Raw genomic sequence first — 14,035 nt, forward strand, 5'->3', positions numbered from 1 at the left:
TCCTGAAACTCACTTGGTGCGGAGAAAGAACCACCACTCACAAGTTGTCCTGTGATCTGCCCCCTCCTGTCCAAGTGCATGGCTCTGGTGCAGGTGGGAGCTCCCACAAATAAATAAACAAATGTCAACGTTTTAAAAACAAGCATTGTCTGCAACATTGTTTTCTTTGATCTAGCTTTCTTCTGAGTTCTAGTTGATGCTGACTTCTGCCGTCAGGCTCCTTTGTCTTGGTTGCGTTCTCTGTGGCACTGATACCGAGGTTACACGCTGTTTATTTTTTTATGTTTTTGCGACAAGTGACTCACCACTGCCCACCGTGTTCCTTTCTAGACTTTTATGATGGAGCTGACAGCACACCAGAGCAGCGTGGGCAGTGTCCTGCAGGCTGGCAACCAACTGATGACCCAGGGGACTTTGTCGGACGAGGAGGAGTTTGAGATCCAGGAACAGATGACCTTGCTGAACGCGAGATGGGAGGCCCTCCGGGTGGAGAGCATGGAGAGGCAGTCGCGGTGAGTGGAACTCAAGGGACAAGAACCCGACTCCGCAGACCGCATTGCGCAGTTAAGCTCAAGGGCCCGTCTGTGGGTCTTGTGAAAGCAATCATTACAGAGCAGGCCTTGCAATGGCCTGACCCCTTTCTATGGGTCCTGTCACTGGAATGTTCATGACCTCTGTGTCCTTCATGACATGTTAGTCAGGACATAGGATAGGAGAAAGCTGGAATGTGGGAGGTGGTGGTGAGAAGGGAGGATATATTTTGCATGGATGATATCACAGTTTTATTTTTGTTATGGTGGTAAAATACCGTGGGGAGAAAGGGCTTATCTTAGCTGACAATTCCAGGTTACGCTCTCATCATTTTGGGGCCATCACAGGGGCAAGAGCTTGAAGTAGGTATTCACGTCATTTCCACCGTCAGGAGCAACAGGAATGACGGCACCCATGCTTAGTGTCCAGCTAGCTTTCTTTAGTCTTCCACAGGCCAGGGCCGCAAGCCCACTTTCGGACGGGCCTTCCCATATCAGTTAAGGTGATCAGTTCAGTCCCCACAGACGCAGCCACAGGCCAACTTCATCTAGACAGCCCCTCATTGAGACTTTCCCGTCAGGTGATTCTAGGCTGCCCCGAGTTGGTGGTTCGAACTTACCTCCACAGGTGACCGTTTCTATGCAGTAGCATTAGTATCAGCGAGGAGTTGCGGGGAGGTGACCACAGGGCAGTGTGACGTGAGCTTCCCATTCAGTGTTCTGCCACAATCTTATCCCATGGTCAGTTTCACTTTCCACAATGTGTTTCGCATTCCTTTGCCGTTTCCACCAATTTAAGAAGCAGGAATTCCTGAGTGTAGAAACAATGATTCTGTTATGAATACAGGGAGCTGTTATTTATGCTCTTGCAGTGCATTTAATGGACTCCAGTTATGACTATAATAAAGGTTTTCCTCCTTAGTTTCTACATTGACGGACTCTCTGCTGCTTGGACAATTAGTTAGACAAGGGTGTGTATTTCTTGCTCCCACTGCCCTGGTGCCTCTGCCAGGGAACAAGGTGGAGGCAACAATGTTCTGTCCCCCTGGCCAGGCTGCACGATGTGCTGATGGGACTGCAGAAGAAGCAGCTGCAGCAGCTCTCGGGCTGGCTAACCCTCACGGAAGAACGCATTCAGAAGATGGAAAGCATCCCACTGGGTGATGACCTGCCATCCCTGCAAAAGCTGCTTGAAGAACATAAAGTAAATTTGCCCTTGTTTCTTGTCTACCTCGTTGTATATGAAGGCGGCACTCAGCCTTCCTGGGGCCTGATGGCTTCTCTAAGCGTAGAGTTAGGATGTGTGTGTGTGTGTATGTGTGTGTGTTTTATTCAGCAGCTTATAGTGGTGTTTGTGAGGAGGTGACATTTCAGAGCCAGGTGTGAAAGGGACAGCTCTGTACAGATGTGTGTGTCATTCTTCTGAAAGTATATGACACTTGTCACATGTGGAAAGGGTGATTTGGGACTCACAAGGGCATGAGAACCTGGGTGTGTGGTCATTAATGCAGAGTCTGGGTAGAGAAACACATTGGAAGATGTATCTAGATCTAATCCTGCAAGGAAAGCTGTTGTCTCTTCTCAGAAGGGTGTGGAGGCTGTGTGTGAGGAACCAAAAGGTAGCGGGCAGTGTAACTTGGTCTCAGAGCCAGTGGTTCAGTTTTCCTAGTGGAAGGAAGGAAAGGAAGAAAGAAACACTCTCCCTGTATGAATTTTATTGATCAGTAAAACATCTGGATAGCTGATTAATAAGATTTTAGGGTTAAGCACCCCAAGAGGCATTTCACAACACTGTTGCCAGTGTTAAACAAATTACTCTATACAGATGTCTAATGACTGTCCTTTTCCTGAGGAAGAGGAAAGTGAAGATGTCCATATGTCTGTTCGGTTGCTGTCTTGGGAAGCTAATCAGAACAACTTCTATGATTCGTATAGTTTTTTCCTCATCTCACATCTCACACCTTATAGAGCTAGAGAAAATGACCTCTGATTCTGTATGCTTAAACTCCAAACTCTGGACTTTTGGATTCACTTGTTCTACATTGTTTTTTTTTTTTTGAGACAATGTTTCGTTATGTAGCCCTAGCTGACTTGGGACTTTCTATGCAGACCAAGCTGGCCTTGCACTTACAGAGATCCTTCTGCCTCTGTCTCTTGAGTGCTGGGATAATGGGATAGCCACATTTGGTTATATTTTTGTCTTTATTTCCAGAATAGACACAAGCTTCCCTTATCGTCGTCCTCCTCTTCTTTTGTTTTTGGGCAGAATTAGGACCGAAGAGGGCACATACATTTGTACACTTGCGACCAGTTTTGATATTGAGCTTTCAGACTCTGGTTCGTAATGAAATGGAAGGGTGTGTTCAGGCTTCCTTCAGTAGAGCACTTAGAGTAATGACTGGGAATGGCAATACAATGCTTCGTTAGGTTTCCTTAACTACTGTTGGCAATGAAGAAGAGCAGAAATCATAGTTGAGCTTCTTTTCTTCTTCCAGAGTTTGCAAAATGACCTTGAGGCTGAACAGGTGAAGGTCAACTCCTTAACCCACATGGTGGTAATTGTTGATGAGAACAGTGGGGAGAGCGCCACAGCTGTGCTGGAAGACCAGTTACAGGTGAGGACACTGGCCAGCAGGACGGCCCTAAAGACGATCTACCCACTTCCTCCTCTTGCACACCCTACACGAAACAAGTAGACTCTGCCAATCATCTTTTTGTTACTGTAATGAAGTTCTTGAAGCAGGCTACTTCATAAGGAAAGAAGTTTACTTAGCTCCCAGTTTTGGAGGCTGCCTGTCCAGACAGCCTGACACATGATCTTCTTTGGCTATTTCAGAATGGAGCAGGAGCATATGTATGTCTGTGCGGTGCCTCTCCCTTCATCTACTAAACCATTAGGATTTAATCACCGTGGGGCCACACTTCATGCCCTGGTTTAACCTAGTTTAAATAAAAACAAAGCAGAAAACCCCCACCAAAACCTCAAACAGAGCCCGCCCTCAAGCTAAACTTCCACCATCTTGATACTATTCATTCGAGACCTTGAGAATTACAACTGTTTGAATTGAGGGTGCTGTGGGGGTAAAGATGGGGCACAAATCATGGTACCAGCCTTTGGTTGTACTTCCCAGTTAGGGGGGTATCCACGTGATGTGGGTTACAGGCTTGGCCAGGTGTTCCCGCTTTCATTCCAGCCCTTGCAGTGAAGGCATGAGACTATCATTCAGCCGCTTAGTACAGAATATTAAGAAGATCCGAAAGCCCAGGAACTCGCTCCAGGGGTCCCCAGGCTTTCCCGTGTGAGGCCACTTGAGGAATTTGTGAAGAACGGAGCCTGAGAAATGTGGACTGCGGCTGTGGCACAGTGGTTGAATGCTTGCTGAGCACATATAGGTCTCTGGATTGGGCTCCAAAAAGTGTAACAAATAAAAAAATAAAATAAAAATAAAAAAATAAGCTTCAGCCATATACCCAATTTGAAAATGAATTGCATTCCCACACAAACCCCTAGTGGAGTAGGAACAAGAATTCCACTTGCTTTTTTCTCTGCTCTGAGTAATTTAAACAATTATATTCTATGGAAACTAGTTTTTTTCATATATATCCTTAAAAGTATTTTTCATAGCTACTAATGAGAAACTCTGTCTTAAAAAACCAAGGAAAAAGAAGTATTTTTCATAAGTTGGTGCCTTATCACAAGGAGCGATGGCAGTCCTGGTTTTCTTGGGAAACTGTATGACTGTGCCTCCTAGCTGTTCTGATGGAGGCTGGCTTCTCCCTTCCCTAGAAACTGGGTGAGCGCTGGACTGCAGTATGCCGGTGGACGGAAGAACGTTGGAACAGGTTGCAGGAAATCAGTATTCTGTGGCAGGAATTACTGGAAGAACAGGTATGAGTGAAACTCCTGATCATCAAGGACAAAACAAAGTGACAAGGAGCCCATCATTTCATTCAGGCTGTGGAACACGGCGCCCTCTTCCCTGCCTTGGGAAGGACATAATGTGAAATAATTTTGCAAATATTTTACTGAAGTTTGCAAATAACTTTAAAATTAAAAAAAAAATACTTACAAGGATAAGCAAGTTATTTTGACCACTTGTATCACTTGAAGCTTTAAATTGACCATCTGTTCATTATTGATTGCTGTTTTATGCTTAGATTTGTACCATTCTTAATTTTTAAATTATAATTATTACTGGGTTTCCATTGTGTGACCCATTTGAATATGTACCAATACAATTCCCAGTATGTAGTGTGTGCTCAGTAAATAATGGGTAAAGGAATACCCTCAATACATTGTGAACATTAAATTATAATCTCCCTCTTACCTCTTAGCAGCATATGAGCTGAAATTAATGAGAAAATATCTTCTAACATTGCCTTTGAATGAACACTCAGTTCTACTGTATTGAAAAACAGTCTGCACAGTTTTTTTTTTCTTAGAATGGTGGCCATTTGCCCTCCCTTTAGCGTTGCACAAAGGTCTTTATCAAGACAGAATACAAAGAAGTGAAAATTTTCTCCCCAGTGCAAAATACTTTTGTAGTAAGAAGCTACTTGTTCATTTCCCAGCTGCCCAGACTTCCGAAATAATCACACAGAAACTATATTATTTAAATCACTGCTTGGCCCATTAGCTCTAGCTTCTTATTGGCTAACTCTTACATATTAATTTAACCCATTTCTATTAATCTGTGTATTGCTATAAGGCTGTGGCTTACCGGGCAAAATTCCCAGCATCTGTCTCTGGCGGCTCCATGGCCTCTCCTGACTCCACCCTGCCTTCTCCCAGCATTCAGTTCAGCTTTCCCTGCCTACCTAAATTCTGCCTTGCTATAGGTCCAAAGCAGTTTCTTTATTTATTAATGGTAATTACAACACACAGAGGGGACTCCTACATCACACTTCTATCCAGAAAAAGCAACTCTATTCTCTGCCTGGGAATCAGGAGCCAGATGGGTGAGGTCTCGTGGCTCTCCATATGCAGTGGCTGATATAGTACATTTTAAACACAGTGTTGCCCACTTGTCTAAACCTAAGTGATTAATCAGCATGGTAGCCACTGTTACTGTCCTTGCCCCTCCTCTTCCTCCTCCTCTTCTGTCAGTTAAGGATGACATAATGTGTATGCAAGTGTGGCTTGGTTGGTTGTGCTCTTGCCTAGTATATGAAACCTTGGGCAACATCCTTAGTTGTCTATAAATTGGATGTGGTGCATAACTGTCACCCAGTTAGGGTGACAAAGGCAGGAGGACCAGAAATTCGACTTTATATTCAGCTGTCTAGCAAATTTCAGGTGTGTACGGGTTATGAGATCCCATCTCGAAATAGATCCAAACCAAAAAAGAATCGCATATTAGACTTGATTCTGCTTTCTGACATGTGGGTGATGCCCTTTAGCAATGTGTACATTCACCTGGAACTTTATGTTCAGGTGAAAGTGTCCCATACAATAGTTAAATATTTTACTTCAGTAATCATTATTGTTGTCAGAAAAAACTTAGTGTGGCCTTTCTGCTATCCTGGTTTGTTTTTGTTTGTTTTTTGTCAACTGGACACAAGCTAGAGTTATTGGGGAAGAAGAATCTCAACTGAGACAATGTGTCCTTCAGATTGGTGTGTAGGCAAGCCTGTGGGGACATTTTCTTGATTGATGTTGGAGGGCCCAGCTCAGTGTGAGTGGTTCCTCCCCATGGGAAAGTGTGCCTGAGCCATGGCTGAAAGCAGAGCAAACATGGAGGAGTAGGCAGTCCTCTCGTTCCACCTTTGCTGCCCTGTGTTCCTGTCCAAGACCCTCAAAGACAGGGCTTGTGCTTCCCTAGTTGCTTTTGGTCACAGTGTTTTATCACAGCCATAGAAAGTCGAAGACATAATTTATTGAAGTCTGGAAATAACTTTGAGATTAAAGAAAGAAAGAAAGTAAAAACCAAGGGATATTAAGTATTTTGACCACTTGTATCCCTTAAAGCTTTAAGTCGACCGTCCATCCACTGACTGCTGTTGTGACACTCTAACTCCTCTCTCTCTCTCTCTCTCTCTCTCTCCCCCCCCCCCCTCTCTTATATCTTCACCTTTTGTCCTGTTCCCTGGTTATCTATTTGAGTATCTTATCAACTTTGCTAGACTGGATCTAGGATTTCATGCATCTTTTATTTCTCTTTCTTTTGGGGGTGTCGGTGCTACTACACTACAGAGATAAGGAATAGCTTGATTAATAAGACAGTTGAGAAAGAATTCATCCCATTTTAAGTCCAGAAGTAACCCCTTTCCCCTGAGCTATATAAAAAAGCATTTCTCTGATAATTACTACATTGGGGGATTGCCTTAATGCAGTCACAGTTGCCCCTTAAGGGTTATCTCTCTATATCACTTAATATCTTCTAAAAGACAATGCACTTTTGGCCTTGAGTTTCAAGTATTTTTGTTGCTGGCCTTGGGCCATCCTCAGACTTCCTCCTTTAATGGAATTGCTTTTGAACTTTGACAGATTGCATTCTTTTCCTGCACTGTGTTGTGGATGATGGTTGATTTAGGGGTAGGGGCTCATGACCCAGCTCAGCCAGTAACTAGCAGGCTGACTTCGAACATGTCACTTGACTTCTGTCCCCTTCTCTAAAATGAGAAGCAGAGATGAGAAAAAGCCCTCTGTACTTCTCCTTGCTTAAAACTAGAGTTGTACAGGGTGGTGGTGGCAGAAGCGGGTGGATCTCTGTGAGTCTGAGTGAGTTCCAGAGCTACAAACAGAGAAATCCCATCTTGACCCCCGCCCCGGGGTGGAATCCCAAATAGCTTAGAGACACCAAAGGAAGAGTTCATGTGGACCCATAGGAAACCAGAGGTTAGGAAGGGGTCAGCCTTGCTCTTTGATAGCAGTGGTTCTCGGGAACTTACGGAAGCCCTAGAAGTACTTCCTTCCTTCCTTCTGAGAGCAGTACCCTCAGTGACCTCCTACTAGGCTCCACATACCTCTTACTTGATACACTGGTCACCAAAGTCTTCCAGCATAGTAGCCCTTGGAGGACACACAAAATCCCATTCACACATTGCCAGTCACACTAGGTTTGGACTAATAGCAGGTTTTTCTGTTGTAAGATGTAGGAGGCTAACGCTTTTGCCAGTCATTTGCTCTTTGGACTTGGATATTAAAGTTCTTATTATTCTCAATTAAATGTGATGTCATTAATACAAGTTAGATATTTGGGAACTTGTGTGAACCACCAGATGATCGCCCGTGTATATTTACAACGTTTGTTATTACTTGTAGTGCTTGTTGGAAGCTTGGCTCACGGAAAAGGAAGAAGCTTTGAACAAAGTCCAGACCGGCAACTTCAAAGACCAAAGGGAACTGAGTGTCAGTGTCCGGCGTCTGGCTGTAAGTGTGTCCCTGTCGGTGTCTGTTATAAACCTGTGGTGTCTGGTGTTTTCTAACTAGGTGTTAATACAGTTGAGTGAATACAAGGCTATGCCTCATTTCCCACTACTATAAGGCTGCTGAACCAAGAGCCATTTATTGTAGCATAGAGAATGGTACCACAAATCTACCTCTTATTCTTCCCCAGGAAGATAAGCCTTGCTGAGAGACAGTTGTCTGATAAATATTTTACATACTAGATTTTGAAGGAAGACATGGAAATGAAGAGGCAAACATTGGACCAGCTGAGTGAGATTGGCCAGGATGTGGGCCAATTACTCAATAATCCCAAAGCATCTAAGAAGATGAACAGTGACTCCGAGGAACTAACGCAGAGATGGGATTCTTTGGTTCAGAGACTAGAAGACTCTTCAAATCAGGTACCTTGCAATTTGGGTAGTGTATTCCACCATGAAGTAAAATCGTACTAATGCAGTACTAATTGACAGTAAAAATGAGGCATTGACATAATATTGACTGAACCAGGAAAACATCCTGATAACCAAAAGAAGCCAGTCATGCCCATTGTGGCTCTGTACCTCTGGAATGTGCAAGATAAAGTCTGGCAGGATGAAAGGCACTCATTGGGGTGGGATTGGGGAATGGGATGCTATAAGTTTGCCAGGGGTGGAGAGTGGGGAATGGGATGCTGTGAACAGGTATTAGGTTCTATGTTGGGGTCATTAAGTGGTCTTAGAGTGTAAGTCCAGCCAGAAGAAGAGACAGACAAGGGTATGAGCTACTCAACGACAGTACAAGCTTTTTATTTGGAAAAAAAAAACCTGCAGGGTGGTTCTCCAGTTCAGGAACCAGAGCTCACTGTCTGCTTGCAGGCTGGGAGGTTAGTTAGTCACATGGCGGAAAGGGGAAAGGGAAAGGACACTAACATGGTTTTCTCTTTTGTCCTGTGCAACTTAGAAAGTGTCAATAAATATCTCGTTTGGTCAGCCGTTACTGGGGGTCAGCAGTGTGGCCAGAAGCGAGAATTGCCATTATTCAAGCAGAATGGAGGAGCATTACAAGATGGCCTGGCCATGGCTAACATGGAGTTACAGGAATATCCTCTGAAGTAGACTTTACCCTTTGCTTTTAGGTAGCTCTGGCTTAACCTCAAACCTTTAATCCCTGCCTCTACTTACCAAAGGCTGGGATTACAGGTGTGTGCCACCATAGTTGGCCCGAATTGCACATTTTCACAGGGAGAGTTTTATGTGAATATCTCTCAGTAAAGGCCTTCATATAAAACCAAAGCTTGGTGTGACATTTCTTTCAGGTGACGCAGGCTGTTGCAAAGCTTGGCATGTCCCAGATCTCTCAGAAGGATCTTTTGGAGACCGTTCATGTCAGAGAACAAGGCATGACCAAAAAGTCTAAACAGGAGCTGCCCCCTCCTCCGCCGCCAAAGAAGAGGCAGATCCATGTGAACGTGGAGGCCAAGAAAAAGTGAGAGACATCCCAATGTCTGGCTCTTGCGGAAAGTAGCTTGCACTAATCACTAATCAAATGCGAAGTTCGACATGCTCATTATTATGGAAATGCAGTCCTGAGCTCATTTGCTGCCTTTTGAGTCTTTGGAATATTCTGCTTCACAGGACCCAAGCATCTAAATTGCCTCGAGGGATTTTATTCATCCTCTGTTAGATTTGGAGACTGGTGGAATGCAGCAACTCTTCCTTTCTCATCCCCATTCCGCAGCTCCTCCTTTATTCTTTCTTTCAGATGTTAAAGGATTGATAGTTTGGCTTCTGATAAATTCCTCAGTCTTTGTGAATCTCTTTCCCTTTCGCACTGTTAAAATAGCAGTTCAGGGAAATAATGCATCTTTGGTCTCTCATGCCCTCCTCTTTCCTCCCCATCCTCTCCTTCCTCCAAGAGTTCAGGTTTTCTTTGTCAATTTCTTTATCAGGTTCCTAAATAGATTGTTCCTGTTTAGCTGAAAGACCTCTATTGTGTTGAAATATCGTTTGTTATTTATTCAAAAAGAAAGCTAGAGACGGTTAGAAGAAGGGGAACTCAGCGGCATTCCCTGTTCCTTTGCTGTGCTGTGTCAGGTCCTTTAAGATGTGCTGTGTTCCAGGTCCTGGATCTTATATGCCTGGTCACAGTGAGCCCTTAACACGGCCTCTAGTTTGTTGTCATGTCCTGCAATGAGATCCCAGGACTCAGGTACATCTTCAGTTATGAGGGGCCCGACTTAGAATGATATGCTTTTCACAGTCTGGTTTTTGTGTGAGAAAGCAGGATTCACGGTGTACCAGCTGGCTTTCTTTTTGACCCTCAGCCTGTTTTCTGCCTTCTAATGGTGTCTCGTGAAGGACTAGGGCACCTGGCGTTCCAAGCAGCAGCTGTAGACCCCTTGACTTTGGCAATGGCAGCAGGGAAGAAGATACCGCTGATGTCAATATTAGCAGCGATCTTCTGTTTCCTCAACCCTCGTTAGCTGCCGGGCGCATCTGGCAGCGCGGGTCTCCAGGGCTGACTTTGGACTAGACAGGGTGGATCGTGGTGTGAGTCTAATTTAAACTTGCCTGTAGTGAAGAGTGAGCCATCCACTGCCAGAAACAAAACACTGTACCCAAGGTGACTTCGACAGCTCATTATCCTGTCACAGGACAGGAAGTCCAGAGGTGGTGCAGTTGCGGTATGAGAATGTGCCGCCCCAGGCCTTCTCCTGTAGTCCCTGCTGTCATTGGCTCGGTGGCTTTCACTCTCAACAGCTTGTATTCTTACCAAGCTGTCCTCCATGTCACTGGCCAGGTCCCTTCAGTGCATAAACAACCTTCGGTGTACTTCCTGGAGGTGCAGATGAACTCTGTCATGTGTCCCCTCCCTTTATCCCAGTCCATCCTGATTGGACAAACGTACAGAGAGGTGTTGTGAGCAGTGAGCTATGAGAGGCTGGTCATGACCTTCCAGGTTAGATTGATGCGGGCATTCGTTACTGCGTTAATTCCTTGACCGAGGCCCGAGTCCATTCATGTAGTGCATAGTAGCAGAAGGCAGTGAAATCTTGTAGTGTTTCTATGTCTCAAGCTTGCCTCTGAACGTTCTGTGTGCTGTCTCTGTAGAGGAGTGCTTCTATCAGAGTCTGGTGGATGCCCACTGGGATTTCTAGTTTGTATTCCTGGAAGATAGGCTTGGTCGGGGCTACTTTGATAATAGTAGGAGCGAAGACAGTTTGTTGAAATGGCAGGCACATCCTAGGTGGAGGCCATGGACCACAGCAGAGAGGAAAGATGGAGCCTCGAGGTCTGTGACACATACTGGCACACACGCCTCCATGCGCAGTGCTGCTTCTCGGCAAGCGTGTGGTATCTGCTCCCTGTCGGCCTTGGTTGCGGAGGCTGCTAGTCTTCCTCTGTGCCAACTGGTTTTTCTCCCGTGTGAATCTCTCATCGTTAATACAGTTCAGTTTTCTTTTAGTCTCCTGATCAGCCCCTCTTCGACATGGCGCCGCGTGAATATTTGAGGTTAGCTCTGTGTTCATTCCCTTTGTCCTAAAGTCGAGGGTCTCCTTAGCAATTCCTGGTGTGACCTAGTTTTAAGACTCTTTCATATATTCAGTCTGCCGTGGAGATGGTGATGAACTTGTGCTGAAGTGAACTCCACAGACAATTGAGAGCCCTAAGTAACCACTTATTCCCAGGCTCAGCTTACAGGGCATTCCTTCAACATGGTAATCTGTTTTCTTAATTTTGATGCAGATAGTAGTCAATTTTATTTATTTATTTTTTTTGTGGACTTTTATTTTATTTTTTTAAATCTGCTCAGGAGAGGCATTTCCACCTATCTGGTTATCTGCTACTGGAGTCAGTGTATCTAACTCATTTTAAGGATAGACACTGACTTGGGCTCCAAGGCCATTTTAACTGTATGATCTTTGGGCTTTCTTCTTTTCTGAAAGATTATGTAGTAATCTTAGTAAGAAGAGAGAAGGAAGATGTTTGATGACACCTGGGTTCTGGTTGTCTCTTATGTTATGCTCAAGTAAAATTTAGGGACCCTCAGGTCTCTGAAGTAAAGGGAGTTTGATAAATGGCCCAGAGCAAATTTTGAATCCCGAAGTAATGAAACTGCTCAGCAAGTAGAAATGGGCACTTTGAAACTAAGAGCCTAAAATGCTCTGTGTGTGTGTGTGTGTGTGTGTGTGTGTGTGTGTGTGTGTGTGCGCGTGTGCGCACATGTATGAGTTCCAGAGGTCAGCCGTTTCTGAGGTGTGGTCTACCTGGCTTTCTTGTCAGTGAGCTTCAGGAATTTGGCTGTCTCTGCCTCCCCAGCTTTGGGACTCTAAGCACGCCACCAAGTCTTTTTAAACGTTGGTTCTGGTAATCTAATCAGATCTCTTAGGGCAAGCACTTTGGCTACTGAGCCATCCATCTCCCCCGCCCAAGGCATTTCGTTGTTGCTGTTGTCGTCGGTTTGGTTTTTTGAGACAGGGTTTCTCTGTGTAGCCCTGACTGTCCTGGAACTCCCTCTATAGACCAGGCTGGCTTCGAACTCACAGAGATCCACCATTCTCTGCCTCCCAGAGTGCTGGGGTGTAGGGAAGATTTGGGACGGAAGTTTCAGTTGTTTACGTTGCAGCTAGATTGGCTGTAGCTAGAGAAGAAACTACAAGGCAGGGGAGGTCTGCGGAGAAGTGGGTGCACAGTCCAGGGTGGCATTGCTGCTTCTGGTTACTAGCCTGGAACATTTATATATTAACAGGTGGTGGTGCCTGGGGTCAGTTTTAACTTACTTTCAGGAATGTGGAACTAGCCTATTAGTTCTGGCTGGTAGCTATTACTTGGTTAATTCTCTTAACTCTTACCTTCTCCACCCTACACCTTAGCGATTTAGATTAAGATATTGTAGACAATGCCTTTTACATAATCACATATTATACAGAAAACTTACCTTAGTGAAGGGGCAATTATTCAGAATCTACAAGAAACACATTAAGGGATGCTTCCCAGAGTCATCATCAAATCCTTCTTTTCCTGTTTGTGATATTGATACTCGCTGGGGTGAGGGGACTGGCTACGTGGACTATCTTTGTTTGAATATGTCCCACTTCATTTATTGATGTGGGCAGTTTTTTAAAACTTTTCTGAGCTCTATTGCTTCCACTCCAACAGGAGTGATCAAAAGTGTGTTTTCGCTGGGCGGTTGTGGCGCATGCCTTTAATCCCGAGTCCTCGGGAGGCAGAGGCAGGTGGATCTCCATGAGTTCAAGGCCAGTCTAGTCTACAGTTCCAGTTTCAAGGCAGCCAGAGCTACACAGAGAGACCCTGTCTTAAAAAAACCGGAAAAAAAAAAGAAAAAGTATGTTTTGTTTTCATAGGGTGTTGTGAGGATTCTTTGTGTTAGTGAACTACCTGAAAGGCGTGGCCGAGGGCTGGTCACCTTCCTCTCTGGGCTTTTCACCTGTCTCTGCATCCCTTGTTTAACCTGCTCATTCTTCCTTCTCCGATTGCCACTCTCTTGGGTTCCTTTGGCCTTCTTTGGCAGCCATTTCTTTGAAGCCTCTGGTTCTGTCCCAGCAGTGAATAGGACCCTATGAACAGAGTCTTATCAGTTCTGTGCTCAACACCCTTTATTGCTGTTTGTTTAAGTCTCTAATACATCAGCTAGGGCCTTCCAGTAACTGGCACCTGTGATTTTTGGCCTCTTTGCAATTAGCCTTACCTCATAGCTCTCACTGTACCAGACGCACCCGTTTGCAGCTTGTAGAATATTTTTACTACCCTTTCCTTTGTCTTCCCTTCGCAGGGAGAGCGTATAACCACTCTTTTGCCCCGAGACCATCCTGTTCCTGGATGGGTGAGGAGTCAGTCCTCTGAAGTGCTGCAATTAGTACCTAGCAAATTTTTTCTGTTATGACCTGTCACTTTTCATTGCTTCCTGATGACCTGAAACTTCTTGAAGACTAAGTTAGGTCGAGCTAACTGCATATTGTATGAAAACAATTTTAGGAAGCTTTGTCATTGTTCTTTTCTGTGACCATCTCATGAAATCTGGTTTTTGTTATCTGCAATAGCTTATAAAGGTACAAATGATTTCCAATTAAGTAAAACAAAAAAAACCCCAACAAGTTAATTATTACTCTATTAAC

General features: G+C 44.6%; 1 protein-coding gene across 5 annotated transcripts in view; it reads left to right on the plus strand.

Annotated features, from left to right (window-relative positions):
- Nucleotides 1-14,035, plus strand: part of Utrn (utrophin) — a 506,130-nt gene that overhangs the window by 142,469 nt on the left and 349,626 nt on the right. For all 5 annotated transcript variants that reach the window (XM_075948903.1, XM_075948906.1, XM_075948904.1 and 2 more), the window contains 7 exons: nt 331-512; nt 1,584-1,734; nt 3,026-3,145; nt 4,318-4,419; nt 7,795-7,902; nt 8,142-8,321; nt 9,215-9,384. In XM_075948903.1, the coding sequence (XP_075805018.1) occupies nt 331-512; nt 1,584-1,734; nt 3,026-3,145; nt 4,318-4,419; nt 7,795-7,902; nt 8,142-8,321; nt 9,215-9,384 (1,013 nt within the window). The remainder of the gene's footprint in view (nt 1-330; nt 513-1,583; nt 1,735-3,025; nt 3,146-4,317; nt 4,420-7,794; nt 7,903-8,141; nt 8,322-9,214; nt 9,385-14,035) is intronic.

Source organism: Microtus pennsylvanicus, chromosome 1 (genome assembly GCF_037038515.1).
Source record: "Microtus pennsylvanicus isolate mMicPen1 chromosome 1, mMicPen1.hap1, whole genome shotgun sequence".
Lineage (NCBI taxonomy): Eukaryota > Metazoa > Chordata > Mammalia > Rodentia > Cricetidae > Microtus > Microtus pennsylvanicus.